This window comes from Leptonotus elevatus, chromosome 3 (genome assembly GCF_054856555.1).
Source record: "Leptonotus elevatus isolate MCC_2025b chromosome 3, RoL_Lele_1.0, whole genome shotgun sequence".
Taxonomy (NCBI): domain Eukaryota; kingdom Metazoa; phylum Chordata; class Actinopteri; order Syngnathiformes; family Syngnathidae; genus Leptonotus; species Leptonotus elevatus.
Window position 1 is genome coordinate 12,520,035 of NC_141241.1, and position 15,943 is coordinate 12,535,977.

At 40.1% G+C, this 15,943-nt stretch overlaps 1 protein-coding gene across 1 annotated transcript in view; it reads right to left on the reverse strand.

Annotated features, from left to right (window-relative positions):
- Nucleotides 1-5,602, reverse strand: part of ush2a (Usher syndrome 2A (autosomal recessive, mild)) — a 166,524-nt gene extending 160,922 nt beyond the window's left edge. Inside the window, 6 exon segments of the mRNA XM_086071618.1 lie at nucleotides 439-607; nucleotides 2,551-2,781; nucleotides 2,982-3,196; nucleotides 4,090-4,526; nucleotides 4,529-4,732; nucleotides 5,308-5,602. Coding sequence (XP_085927744.1) covers nucleotides 439-607; nucleotides 2,551-2,781; nucleotides 2,982-3,196; nucleotides 4,090-4,526; nucleotides 4,529-4,586 — 1,110 coding nt within the window. The 5' untranslated portion in view covers nucleotides 4,587-4,732; nucleotides 5,308-5,602.
- Between the last annotated feature and the right edge of the window lie 10,341 nt (nucleotides 5,603-15,943).

Below are 15,943 nucleotides of genomic sequence, written 5' to 3' on the forward strand. Positions count from 1 at the left end.
AAGGTATTTCCCACTTAGCCTAGGTTATCTGGTTCCAATATAGCTTAATGGTTCAAGCCATGAACTTTCAACAACGTAAATAGCGTTATCATTTGCAAAGAGCTGGCATCTTCAATTAAAATTCTGGGTCAGTCAGTCAAGCATTGATGATCACAAGATCGTGTTGTTGATCAATTACAATCAAAAAACAATAAATCGTTGATCCCTAGTACGGCCTATGTGAGAACAAAAAAACGATGGTGTGACAATGCACATAAACAGCAATTGACAGTGGGTCCACATGAGACCTTGACTTGGTCCAGACGTAGACCACAATATGTACCATTTGAAAATACCCGGCATACACTAATAGCATTGGACCAATTCTTAATTCAAGGATCAAACTCACAGTATTCAGCTAATGACAAATAATATTATCTGGCCTGTTAACTATATTACCTGTAAAACAACGTGTGTCCACCTGTCCATCACAAGTCGCCCCTCTGTTCTGAAGCTGACGGCCACGGGAGTTGAACTTCTGGACCGAGAGTACTGCATCCTGACAACCTGTTCCGACACTGTCAATGAAAAGACTAACTGGTCCCTTGAGTTTTTCTCCAGCAGCATCCTGAGAAAGAAAAACAAAAATGCAAACATCAATAAGAAATTACATGATATGAACATTTCCGTAGCATGAAAAAGGTGGACGTGAAAAGAGGTTTCTCAGAATGAAGAGTTGAATCTAAAAACTCATGTTGAGTTGAGCACCACGAGATGCAGTCTCTCATTTTGACATTTATACATGTAATATTAATATTTTACATGACTGCTAGGTTTCTGGTGCTACACGGGTTGCAGACTCGCACAGGCGAACACCCTCCACGTGTCATATTAACCACCATCAGTGACATTTTATGGGAAATCATGGCTTTTATGAACCCAGAGACGCCCTCCATATAAATCAGTGATGGATGAATGAGACAAGAGCATCTGTGTGAAACGTCTGCACATGTATGTCTACGTAAGAAAAGAACAGGAAATAAAGTCAAGTCAAAAATGCTTTGACAAACGATGTTTTGCTGCTTTCCGATTGAAATTATGAACAAGTGTTCAAGTTTATTAAATGTGACACTGCTAAAGAACACATTGATACAATAATTGAGGAGTAAGGGTATTGACAACAGAGTAGATGATATATTATACAGGTCATAATATCCATATTTGTGAAAATCAAAACCATGAAGTCACAGAAAACGTTTCCGTTTCTGTGTCTGACATCAGGTAATATGACTCCAGTTTGTGCCATCATCTCACGTGATGAAACCTTAGCGCATATTCCAAAAGCAATGCGCAAGACATCATTCAAAGCAAAAAAATGATTAGCTCGACGTGTGTTTCGCCGTAAATAAGATATTTGGAAGCATCTCATGCTATATACATCATTATCAGCACTTTTATGTAAAAACTCTGATTAGTAAGAACAGGTGGCTGGTTGTGTCCATTTAGATGAGTGGAAGGATTTGAAATCACAGCGATCGAGAAAAAAAGGAGATGGACGCAGGTGAGGATGGAGACCTCTTTTTATCTGGATTCTTTGATGGCAGCCGTGACTGTGTCGACTACAAAAGGCAGTCGGCTGATGACAACATCAGAAAGAGAGAGCGGGAAAGAGACAGAAAGCCAGGTCCAGTTGTCATGTTCAGCAGGACAATACAACAACACTTGCCTGTCATCTGAATGTCCAGGGAGACAATTTCACAATCCCAGGACGAATATGAATGAGATATTAAGACAAATGCCATTGAACAGAATATACTGTATGTTAACTTCCAAAAGAATACATGCAACCTGCACAATACTCTGCCAATGCTCAAGTGTCCTCTTAATGTTGACATGTTTTGTCGCTCAGAGCCTGAAACAAACCCATTTAACATTAAATTTGGACTGGACAATTTGGCCACTTATGTCAATCAAACCAATAGCCACTGAGCTTTACTTTTTGCCTTTGCATCTTTTCTACTTAAAAATGTAAGACGGCATAACAGTGTACTAGAAGTCGCCTATGATTAGATTCAAGCCAAAGGACCAAGAGCTAAAACAATCAGCCTTAAGTGTCACTGTATGAAAGGGGAGCAGGTCAGGTTGCCGAACCTCTTTTGTGCAGACGTGTGACTCTTGTGTGCATGTGTGTGATTGAAAACAGATCTCAACTTTGGAACTTTGCACCAACAAACTGCAATCCAAGAAGGACATGACCGTGAATTGTGGACTACAATTTCGGCATGGTGACTACAACACACAGCCATTAAATTAAAGTCTTTATTTAAAACATGTTCCAGGCAAGTGCATTTATTCCAAATGCCATCTATCTGAATGCGTCTGTGTGTGTTTTTTAAACCCGCAACTAAAGGTTAACTCGTATACAAAAACAATCATATCATACTTGAGGCAAGTTCATATGGGCAACTACCTACCTGTTGCCTCCATGTCTCAATTTTGATGACAATATAGTTGACTCAGATTTACGCTTTTAACATATGAAACCATAGAAACAGATATCACCGTACTCACATCTCTCCAAAAGAGCTTGGTTTAATCCATAATGCCAGGGTGAGGGATCCTGAAGTTCCCAGCTTCTGAGAGGGGGGAGACAGCAGACATTCCTGCTGGCCTTGAGGAAACACAACACTACCGGATACAGTTGAATCTCTACTTGGCATAGAGGTGGTCAAACTGTCCAACTGTGATATCTGATGGAGGCTAGGACGAGTGTCTTTAGAATCTTCATTGACGCATGCACCCCTGGGTCAGAGGGGGAAAAGGTAAGCTGGCAAATATTGTTCCATGAACAGAGTTTATATACACTCACTATTGTAAATGTAGAACGGTTGTTATAGCTCCTGTATTAGCTCTCAAACATTGTGTGAGCATGCCAAATCTATGGGTAAATAGCCACAATAGCAGTTATATATCGTCACTGACAGTCTTCAACATTTGATTACCTGTACGCAGGCAGTAGTAGCGGGGCATAAGGTGGCGTGGACGATCTATAGGGGCACTCCTGGTCACAGGAGGCCTGATGGCACATCAGAAGCTCAGCCTGTGAGGAAGCCGTCTGGCAGTAGACGCTCCGATCCGGAACGCCACAAGTTGAACGAGCTGGAGAGGTGGACACGGGTTTGAAGGCAGCAATGTTCTCCATTGGTGGGAAATGTCCCTGTAATAACGACAGAGGATTGAACAAGTGTGACCATTCCCATTTAATTTGGACCTCATGTACTTATTCTTATCAGCAGTAACCCGACACACTCGGATACAGTAATGACAATCTTGTTGAGCACCACGCAATTTAACGGCCTGTGCGTTAACTAATGTATGTGGAATTCATCCGGTAGATGGCCTGTCTTAAAATCACACCAAGCGATTGCTCACATACATACACTGAAAATGTGTTAGGAATATGAAAACTACAAATTATACAATAGTTATAGCAAATATAGCTAAAAGGAAGAAAAAAAATAAACGCAAATTGTAGCATTTAGGAAAAACAGGATATTTGGTTGAACATCAACGACATTACCTAAAAAGACCTTGGATGTAAAAATCCAGTTTTAAATTGCAGCTGCTATTGTGAAAACCAAAAACCTCGCTATACTCAAAGCTAAGCATCCTCAAAAGACTTGTCTCTAACATTCAAGTATGCTGGCAAGAAGGAAATATGATCTCCCACTTGAAACTTTCAAGGTCTGACCTGAAATCATTAGTAAAAAAGCAAACTTCAGACAAAATTACATCATAGGTTGTGATGGTAACATCAAGTGTAACCAAGAAATACCTGTCTAAATAGCTGTAAGAAATGGCTCAATATTGAAGTACATTTAAATAGGGCCACATTCAGCCAAGTTGATTAGCATTGCTGTGTAATTGTACACATATGCACTCATGCAAATTAGGGATTTGAAGATTGGTTACATTTAGTAACCAGCAAAGATGAATATATTTGTGCATGCTAGCCCACAGTCATGGCTTCTCCTACTGTAATTTCCTACTTCTACTGACTTATTAAACAACTAGCACATAATAACAATGCTTGACATTTTTTTTTCCTACCTGCGATGAAGCCGGTTTGAGACACAGACAGATGAAGAGGACAAATATGTAGAAGAAGCTGGGTTGCCACCTCATCACCAACATTATTTTATCATCTCTCTCAACATATTCTTTTGTGCTGTTTTTCACAGGATGTTCATGGCTCCTGCTCGTGTTTTTGTCCTGTTGGAGTTCATTTTCTCTTGCTACTCCAATTAATGAAATCCTAGCAACTTCATCGTCAACTTTTGCAACTTCCGAGCTGCAGTCAATCCATAGTTGATCTCGTCTTCCCATCCTCTTACAAGTTGTTATGCTCCATGTTCTCTTCATTTGTAGCATTCCACTCTTTGTTGTTCTGTCATATTTGTGTCCTGTAACTCTAGAAGACGGTAGAATCTGAGGTTCTACATCAGAAGATGTGAATTTCTGGAACATTCCCGAGGCCAGTGGAAGTTGGAGATGCCTTGGAAGCCTCCCGACAGCGCTTGAATAAGTGATGACTGGCATAGTGTCATGGTGGCCAAGTTACGGAGACATTTTTTTACCGGCCAGTGCCCCCAGGGGTGAAGGTGCAAAGCTTAGGCCTCGGTTACACCGCCTCTGACCGCCACACACACCGACCACAACCAAAGCCTTTGCATGATAGCTAGGATTTCGCAACCTGTGGAGGGAGAGAGAGCGACAGAGAGATGTGGTCAGACCAAAATCCAAAATGAGACAAATCTGAGGCAAGTGAAATGCCATGCAGGCTATTCCCTGGCCAAAGCCGACACCATCATGTACAGCTTGATGGAGGCACGGCTCAACTGATACTGCTACATCACTTTCCCCCACCTTTTCTTCATTCCCCATTGAATTAAACATGCCCTGTTTCTTCCTGGCATCTGGCCTCTAGGTTCTCATACAACTCAACGGCTTTTTTTCGCATTGGTTTGCTGGAAATTGAAGCTTATGTCAAAATCTCTCTTCATTGCAATGCTTATCAGCTTCAATTTCACATTTTGACACACACACACAAGCACGCACACACACACACATACACACACACAAAGGGAGGCCAGCGGAGCAGTCGGGCTCAAGTGTTGAATTACTTGGACCCGCTCACAATAATGTGCCTTGGAGAGGATGGACACAGTGTATCTAATAACGGTGGCTATTTGTTGCTATATGTCGTCACAAATTTGTTACAAATAAGCAGATACGGTCAGAAATAGCAGGGTACAGTTTGTAGCTCACCTGTTGCTGCTGGCTCCCGCTTCCACTCCCCCTTTAAACCATAAAAGTCCAACTTGTTGATTCGACGTAGTTTGGGCTAATTAGCAATTTAGCTACCTGGACGTGTAGCTCAACACCTGTCACACGACCAGACGGGGGGAAACAGTCCTTTATACTTCCCTTGGCTCAACTTCTGGTTTTATGAAGAAGAAGAAAAAGCCCGCAAGACAAAATACAAGTTGTCAGGGTTCGCGCCTCCTCCTCCTGACGCCTCTTTCGGTGCAATCTCATTCACAACAAGCGGCACACACGCGGGTGCTCCTAAGTGGATTAGCAGCAACCAGCCGCCATCTGGTCAGCGGCGCAGCAAGCCGCGCTCATTTCAAAGTAACGGAGACGTCACATTACACTACTCCGAGGCAAGTAACTGTAAAGGGGGTAAGAATACGGCGCTAAACTAATGACAGCAGCCCGTTTAATATATTCAGTTATGCTCTGACTAACACCCCCACCTGTGTGGGATGAGATACACAGAAGTGGCTCTCACGATGGAGGGGACGCCACCGCCGTTGCTAGACAACGGAGATTATGACCAAACACTGAAATCATGGCCATGCTGCATTACTTGACGTAAAACTATCGAGCTCCTTACACCACCATCGACGGCACATATCTTTGTTATTAGTCCAAAGTGCATAGTGCAAAGTGATTAACAAAACAGGGTAAATGGCAATGATGATTAAAATCAATATTCAAGCATTATAGCAGTTTTAGCTGCACATGATGACAACCACGACAAAAAGTCAGTGATGAAACATTGTGCTTTCCTATGAATGTTGTAGAAGTTTTAATGATTGATATTTAGCTGTTCCTACCATGTAAAATCATTCTTGATATTAATTGTAAGAACTCAATAATATGATCAGTGTCTGACTCTTCACAAACATTAAAATTGATTTGAGCAGAATATCACAGCTTTGCATTAATCAGAACACAATAAATAGCTCTCTATTTTAAAAAGTTTGTTGACCCATTGAGTTAGTTGATAGTTTGCGTGAGTCTCAGAAAAAAAATGTTATGTGAGGAAAATGTATTCAAAAGGAAAAAATAATGGTGGCTGTAATTTACATTTCACCAAGTAATATTGATTAAAAAAAATTGCCTTTCTGCAGATGTAGAAATGAATATAGTTAACATGACTATCGAGGGTTCTGTGTGTTGCGTACAAAACAAAGTAGCCTGTACATCAAACTGTGAGTTGAGTTTCTCATTGGGACTATAAGGGACTATATATATATATATATGTACATATATAATTTTTTTAAGTATTAAGCGTAAAAAAAAAAGAAAAAAAAGTACAGTTAAAGCTCAAATGGTGCAGCCCATCAGTGTGTAAGCAATTCAACGATGTAATTTTTTTTTAACAAAACATAAGAAAAAAGCAGCCTTTCTTGCTAATATTTTGCCACACTAACAAGTTTTGTTATCATGCTAATCGCGTTTGAACAGCTGCAATTTGCTTTGGTTGAACAAAGTCATTCTAACTAGGTTTTAATTAAGTGTTCCTAATGACCTTAAGGAGATTAGAGGTTCGCCTTCTAATCAATAGCAGGCAGAGAGGAGCAAAAGGAGGGGAGAAGGAAAGGAAGGCGTTGACTTGGGGCTCGGGAAGAGGTATGGAGGAAAGGGATGGAGGAAATAACTGGAGGAAAAAGCAGATGAGGTAGGAGGGAAGAGGAAGTTGAGGGTGAGTGAAAATTGATTGATGATGGAAGGAAAAATGGAAGGTGCGTGCCGGAGACAGGCGGAACCACGCTACACACTTGATCTGAAATATTAGCCAAAAGCAATTATGAGAATTATAATTGGAGAAATCAATATCCAAGATATGAAGAATGGTAGACCATTGGGTGGATGGATGACTGGATGGAGGGAAAAGTGCTACATGGGTGAATACAAGGTTTGGATGGATGGACGGATGGATGGATGAATGACTGGATCAGGATGAATAGATGCATGGCTTGATGGATGATGGATGGGTGAATGGATGGATAGGTAGGGATGGATAGATGAATGGATTAATGGATGGATGGATAGATAGATGCATGGATTGATTGATGGATGGATGGATGGATAGATGAATGGATTAATGGATGGATGGATAGATGCATGGATTGATGGATGGATGGATGAATGGATGGATAGATAGGGATGGATAGATGAATGGATTAATGGATGGCTGGATAGATGCATGGATTAATTGATGTATGGATGGGGATGAATAGATGCATGATGTATGGATGAATGATAACTGGATCAGGATGAATAGATACATGGCTTGATGGATGATGGATGGATGGATGGATGAATGGATGGATAGATAGGGATGGATAGATGCATGGATTGATGGATGGATGAATGACTGGATCAGGATGAATAGAAGCATGGCTGGATGGCTGATGGATGGATGGATAGGGATGGATAGATGAATGGATTAATGGATGGATGGATAGATGCATGGATTGATGGATGGATGAATGACTGGATAGATAGGGATGGATAGATGAATGGATTAATGGATGGCTGGATAGATGCATGGATTAATTGATGGATGGATGGGGTTGAATAGATACATGATGTATGGATGGATGAAGACTGGATCAGGATGAATAGATGCTTGGCTTGATGGATGAATGGATGGATGGGGTGGATGGATGGATGGGGATGAATAGATGGATGGATGGATGGATGGATGGATGGATGAATGACTGGATCAGGATGAATAGATGCATGGCTTGATGGATGATGGATGGATGGGGTGGGTGGATGGATGGATGGATGAATGGGGATGAATAGATGGATGATGGATAGATAGGGATGGATAGATGAATTGATTAATGATTAATGGATGGATGGATGGATGTTTTAGGGGTGTAAAGGATGTGTCAACAAATGGATGGATGGTGACGACAATAACAATATGGATGCATGCATGGCTGCACAGGTGGGATGAATGAATGGATGATTGATGGATGTGTATTACATAATGGTTGTACATACAGTATGGACTGTTGCATTGATATTTGTATGTAGAACAATGGACAGATGGATGGCAATGGATAGAGAGATAGTAACATACACGCTGGTTGGATGAATGAATGGATGCATGTTGGATGAACGTTTTCATTGAGGTTAGATGGATTAAATGGGTGAATGGATGAAAAAGCAGATGCATGAATGGCACTTAAGGAGATCTCTCGGTCTCCTCACAAGACATTTGAAGAGAATGTTTCCTCTCATCGTACTTTGATGCACTAATTTATTCAGCCAGACACATTCAATTCCGGAGAAGTGCTATCTCACAAACCGGATTAAAACTGGAAGATGAGCACCCAATTAATAATGTCTCATTTTCTAAATTACTTATGTATGACTTACATTTGATTAAATTGTGTTTGCTGGCCTAATAACATTAAGCGTAATATGGTAATGTGTGCAGTAAATGTATTGTTTCTCTGAATCTACATAGCAGCAAGGAGATGTGGAGCCATCCTTGTCCTCATAGCTGATTAGAACACATCCAGGCAGTACGGTAGTTATCTTTATGCTAAATCAAGTTTAGTCAGTTTGTACTGTAGACATTTTCATGAAACTTACACTTCTTATTAAAAAAAAGAAAACTATAGCTGTGAAACAAAAATAATGTTATAAAAACCGAAAACTATTATATCTCTGATTCGCATCCATCTGCCAATTTTTGTGCTTGTTCTGTGATTCTCCAAGATGACACAAGGTACCGCCAAAGTGCGGGCTAATAGGAAAGTAGTAATTGCTATTTTTACAGAGGCAAAGGCGACGGTGCATTTTTTCTAAATCGAATCATGTGTAAGTCATTCAGTGGCTTAGCAATGGAAAGTAACAGGTATGAATCAAATGTTTGCTATACTCTCCAGCTTCTGCTGTCCTCAACCTTTCAAACCTTATATCAATTCTTTTTTCGCTAACACCATTCATCCTTTCCTCCATTCGACTGGCCCCTCACCATGCCCTCAATCCCTCACAATTTTCTAAATGTGCTCCCATTTCTGTCCCTGTTTTATGCATCGTTTTCTTGACATAAATGAATATATTCTAATCCATGTTTATCATTCATACACCTCAACTCTAAATGAAATGCACCAGAAACTAGATATAAAAACAATTTGGCTTTTCCTGGGCTTTCATACCCTCAAGTCACACTGCCCATATTGTGTGTGCACATTGTGTGCCCCTTATTGGGGCTGGGGCCAGTGGCACCCTCAGGGCTGTGCCGTCCAATCCCCTCCATGCTGCGTGTCTATAGGATTGAATTAACCTCCTGCCTCTCTTGACGACGCACATGCGCGTAATCATTCCTTCCCTCACACACGTGCACACACGCATACACACCCACATGCACATACTATTATGCTAGTAGTAGTTACCTTTCTCCTGTCAAGTATTTTAGAGCTGATTTTACAATTAGTTTACACCATCTGGTAAACTCTGCACAATTTTTATATTCAGGGTTATTATTTTGGAATTTTCATTTGAGTTAGTTTTGTTTTCAGTTTTGTTTTTTTAATTTAGTTAGTTTTAATTAGTTTTCAGGGTGGTTCTGGTAGTTTTTTATTAGTTTTAGTTGTTTAAAAAAATGCTTAGGTTTAGTTTGTTTAAGTATTAGTTTTATTTTCTTTTTTTCTTTTTCTTTAAAAAAAAAGTGTATTCCTTGTGCGCAATATTTAATCAACACCATGGTAAAATGAAAAAAGTAACTAATTTCTTACTTAGCGTTGCATTTCGGCTGAGTTAAATAAAAAAAAAAGCAGGCAAGCCGAGCAATTGGAGCCAAAAAGTCAAGCATGCAAAATTGTCGCCTATGGGGTAGATGCCATGGACTTCCGATGTTTCCGGCCACTGCTGGCCGCGTTCCAACACTCGCACGCCCAACCCTGCGACCCCCAACTCTACGCTCCCGCTCATCGGCGGGAGGGTGTCTTGGCTATCTGAAATGCTTCGGACACTGAGACAGACACTACACTCTCGCAGCTTCGCACTCGTCGACGGGAACGCACAGATAGGCGGAAGCGCAAATACTGGGACGCGGCCCACACATCGCAAACCGGAAATGGAAACAAAGTTGATGGGTGAAAACCTGGAAGTCGATAGTCCCGCCTCCTCCGCAGCATATAGTCCATTAGCGACGTCATCTGAAAGTGCTTTTCTATTGGCTGTTGCTAGATGACATCACTTCTGTGTCACACTCTTTCAAACTCCTTATTCCGGTTAAATAAATATATTTAAAATCACATTTAAAATCATCCCCAAAGTCTCATACATTAAATTAATTACCAAAGACTAAAACAAAGGACATTTTCGCTACAATTATAGTTAGTTTTAGTTAGTTTTGTAAACATAAAATGTAGTTTCAATTAGTTTTCTTTTTTTTTTAAAGCATTTTATTTTAACCTTTTTTTTGTTAACAATTTTTTTTTTTTTATTTTAGTTTTCATTAATGAAAATAACCTTGATAGTATTTAGGATTGAATTTTTTCACTTGAGTCAAGATCTTCTCAGACAAGCCGAGCTTGTTTTCTCTGATGATGATGATAGTGATAAAAATTAAAAATGATAATGGTTATAATCAGAGGTGGGCAAAATTGTCGTTTCATCGGCCCGGCCCATTCTTGACAGATGCCCACCTTTCGGTGATTGCTTTATGATGCCAAGCCTTGAAAAATTACAGGGACGTAGCACCGACTGACCCAGGTTTACGTCCGTTGAACCCTGTCTGTACAGACGGTCCTTTTCAGTCCATGTATTTTTACGTCATAAAGCACTTACCGGAAATTCGGGAGCTCTGATTGGAATTCATTCAATGAATAGATTTCTACAATGATTCAGAGGGATTATCCCACACTGCTCTCATATTTATGAATGATATAAGGTGACATCTACAACAAACGTCCGTAGAGCTCAGAATTTGTTTGCCAGCGCCTCAATCAATTCCACTAAAATCACATTACACCCTCTGCGCCACAAGTTAGACGTGGTTTTAAGTAGTCTAAAATGCAACTAAATACGTTGGAACACCTTTCGAGTGCCCCGATGGATCCGTTTTTGTTTTTTATGCTGCGTGTCTAAGTGTGAATTTGCCTAGATTCAACCTTTGCAGATTATAATGACCTAGATAACTAAGAATTTACACACATTAAGAACTATATCTGAAAAAAGCAAAATTTTAGCTTAAATATTACAAGTATTTTTTTTCATAGTCAGTATTGTGACAGTATGTATAAAAATTAATTTGGCAATTATGCTATTAGGCTAACAACATATAAAATGCTGCCTTCCCTGACAACAAGGAGAACAATCTTGTGACACATGCTACTGTATACTAAAGCAATCATAACCATAATCATACAAAAAAGATACTTGGTGGATTTTTTTGTGCAGCACGGTGTTAGCACATCTGCCTAGCACAAGATTCATCAGATGAACTTTTTTTCTTTAAACACCAAACTGATGTGTGAACTGTAATGCGATCCCTGCACTTGTTAAATACTCTATATACAGTAACTACTAAGTCTCTACTGTTATGTTTACAGTCGGAATTGTGTTATTGAAAACATTCATGGCATCTCCTCTAAGCTCTAATTGGTTCACTGAGTAAAGTGGTGGCTGCATATCAAAAGCTCCGGCTATCTCTGGGCTGCTCGAGGGGGATTTAAAGTGCCACTAATTCACTGGCCAGTGACACGTCAGACTATTTATTAAAGTACACTAACTTAATGAATGGCCCATAGAATGGAGAGTTAAAACATTTAGTGTCCTTCGAGGGAGATCGAGCGCAATAGACACACAAGGTGGGTGCGCGGGGGGGTTGGAGGGCGGTAAAGAGGGAGGAGAGTGTGAGAATAAATGGCCCATCGTATAGAGTTAAGACATTAAAAGTGCAAATAGACAGCTGACCCTCTTATAGCTCGCAAATGCAGTTCAGATTCGCAGCCACCAATGCCACTTTACACCCCGGGAGGTGGAGGGATGGGGAGGCTGGAATGGGAAAGGGATAGGGAATGGTGGGAAATGGCGTGATAGAGAGCTGTCATTGGAAACGCGAGTGGATGGAGACAGAAGCGAGCAAAAATAATTTATAGCGATGATGAATAGAATAGAAAAGAGTGTCAAAAAAGGCAGATAAAGGAAGAGAGCAAAGAGCGCATCAATCATGGAAGGTTTGCACAAACGTGTGGACATTAATTGCAATATAGCATGTAAGATAATGGAGGGAGGGTGTGGCTGACCCATACATCATGAGGGGCTCTCTAAGTACTTTCAAAATAAGAGCACACAGCAGAGCTCAGACCTCTGCCAAGGCCAAAGAACACCGCGCAGGGTGTAAATGTGAATGTTTCAAAAATGTTCACCTCCAATCCTGTAGGTGGGAGTCATGTAAATTACAAAATGGCAGTCAAAACAATTGAAAGTGAACGAGATCTATTCTGTGAGATCTGATGGAGATTGTGAGGGTTTCTTCTATGGCCTGTGTTGTAATATATTCCACAATACACACACTATAACAATCAACAGTCATATAATGAGTGGTGACAGAAACGGCACAGGCAGAAGCAAAAACATATTTATGTCGGGACAATTTTTTGTTGTTTTGTTTTTCTTTTCTTACAAACATAACATAAGCTGCCATCTTACACATAGACACACAGAAATTACATAAAACACAAATAAAGAAACAAACAAAGAAACAAAAAACACAATGGACAATTCATTATTTACACCCTGCAAAAACCTTTGTATGAAGGAAGTGATTTTGTTTGTTTTGTTTTTTTGCACATTATTTGCATCTTATACAGTAATATTAGAAGGCTTTTAACTTCATAACATTTAATATTTAAAAAATGGGTCAGTATAAGCGCATAATATTAAGTTTCAATAATGTGTGTTGTACTTTTGAGTTAACAAATCTCAAAGGCGTGAAGATAAAAAAAACAATAGTGAGTTTCCCATTTTAAAACATTTAAAATTAGAGCATATTCAAATATGGCACCTTATCCAATCTACCTATGCTAGTCCAAGTACCTATGCTATGTTATTGCAACTGCAAAACGGTAGAAAATTGCTAATTTTTTTTGGGGGGGGGGGGGGTATCTTTGCACCGTTACTCTGAACCAGGTGGGGCTTGTAAAGACAATTTTTTTTTTTTTTTTTTATCATTTCAATTTACTTTAAATCTACACCTACTTACTATATTTCGTTTGTGTCTGTGTTCATATTTGTATTGTGTATCAGTCAATCTTTATTGGTGTGTTTGTGTGTGTGTGTTTGTGTGTGTGTGCGCGCGCGCGCGCATTTGTGTGTGTGTCAAGGGGGCTAAGTGACGTGAAAGGCCATTACCACCATCAGGCCATGTCACTCGGTCTGTGAAACCCATGGGAACCCCCCTACTGATACAAGGCGGCACATACATACGCACACACAAACTCAAAGGTTACGCTACTGCCACTGGTGCAAAGTTGCACATTAACACTTTCCAAGGCCCCAAACAAAGATGGCACCCTTGGGGACTGTCTGCCACTGCCCAGATTGGAAGAGAGGTGAGGGGGACACCTCTTTTTGTTGCGGCTCCGTGCCTAATACATAAATAGTAATTCATTTCAAAACAATGGCTGGGGTTATACATAAATTTAATAACAATTATAAATAAATCTAATAGTTGAAAGGCCTATGTGTATTTTCCTCCTTAGTTGTGAATATGGTCACCTTTCCATTTTAAACTAATAACGGGACACTGTGTCATGCCGGGGCAGCAAATACACAACAAATAGGTCTGTCAAATTGTACTGCACTCTAAGTGCAGAGTGAAAATGTCTTAATGGAGTATAGTAAAAATAATAATATGTGAATTGGCAAATGTTCAAATCGCAAATAATTCAAAGTTTACTGTACTGTATATATTCGTAACTACACTGAATTGATGAAAATTGTAAGAAATTCAGCGCAAATTCACAGAGGCCATCCGAGCATTGAGCTGATATCAGACAGACAGATAAGAAAGTGAGAGATGCTCGCAGAGAGACGCAGATTGAAAGAGCGATGTAGATGAAGCCAGAAGGTGGAGGAGGAGGAGGCGAGAGGCGTTAAGTCGGCTATTAGCGATGCGGCGTGCGGCGCCCACTCTTGCGCGCGTTCCGCAAGGTTAACGATAAGGGCCCCTCGGCAGCTGAAATGCTCAAGTAGCTTTTATCGTATCATAATAATGAATCAAAGATAAAATAAAATAAATGAACTCCAAAAGGCAAAGCAAGTAAAATTAGACATATGCGCGCGGAGGTGGGCGAGCAGACAGAAAAAGTGTGAGCGTAATCTGAGAAGGCCGGAACAGGGAGGAAAAAAAAAAGAAGTAAAATCTTGTTCATGTTGGGTGAAATCTTCTCATGTCATCTGGTTGAAAAATATTTGCCTGCAGGTCAGACCCCCACCCTCAAACCCCCCTGTTAGAAGAAGGCTTCTTAAAAGGCTTCATGGCTCTCTGCTACATTAAATCTTTGGCCTCTGCATCCCATTTACTGCTGCTGGCTATTAGAAGGGGGAACAAGAAGAGAATAAAAAGGGGAGGAGACAACAGACATGGCTGAATGTTATCGTCTGTTTAGTGCTGCACACAGCATGTCTTACATCCCTGAGTGTGTGTCCGTGTGTGTGCGAGGTGCCCTTGGCAAGAGGAGAAGATCGAGCTTTTTCCAAATGGACAGTAGTTAGCCACCCACTGGAGCAAGCTGTTCACATTTCCTCACACCTCTTCTTACCTTCCCCCAAACTCCATCCACTCTATCCTCAGTTTATAAGGGCTAATCAACTTTTACCTCTATCTATCTATCTATCTATCTATCTATCTATCTATCTATCTATCTATCTATCTATCTATCTATCTATCTATCTATCTATCTATCTATCTATCTATCTATCTATCTATCTATCTATCTATCTATCTATCTATCTATCCATCCGTCCATCTATCTATATATCCATCCATCCATCCATCCATCCATCTATCTATCTATCTATCTATCTATCTATCTATCTATCTATCTATCTATCTATCTATCTATCTATCTATCTATCTATCTATCTATCTATCTATCTATCTATCTATCTATCTATCTATCTATCTATCTATCTATCTATCTATCTATCTATCTATCCATCTATATATCAAGCTAGCTATGGAGCTAGCGAACTAGCTATCTATCTTGCGAGCTAGCTAAGTTTAGGGGCTAGTTATGTAGGCTTACACAGTCTCTTGTTTTGGAGGATTGACGCTAAAGTGGAGGTACATTTGTATTAGTGTGAAAACATTTTGTTGTTTTATGCTAATTATAGTTAGTTGTTCTTTGCCTAGAAGGCCAATAATGGCCTCTGTTTAGGTCACCCAAATACAAAGGCATAGGGGAAAAGTTAGGGAAGGAGACACTCAACATTCAAATGTTTATATGAAGGTTTTTTTGTTGTTGTTTTGAGACACCATTTTAGTGTATTTAATAATAAAGAGGCACATTTGTGACTTCAATTCACCCTAACCCATAAAACAGGAGGCAGCCTGCTATTTAACATCTGGACAAAC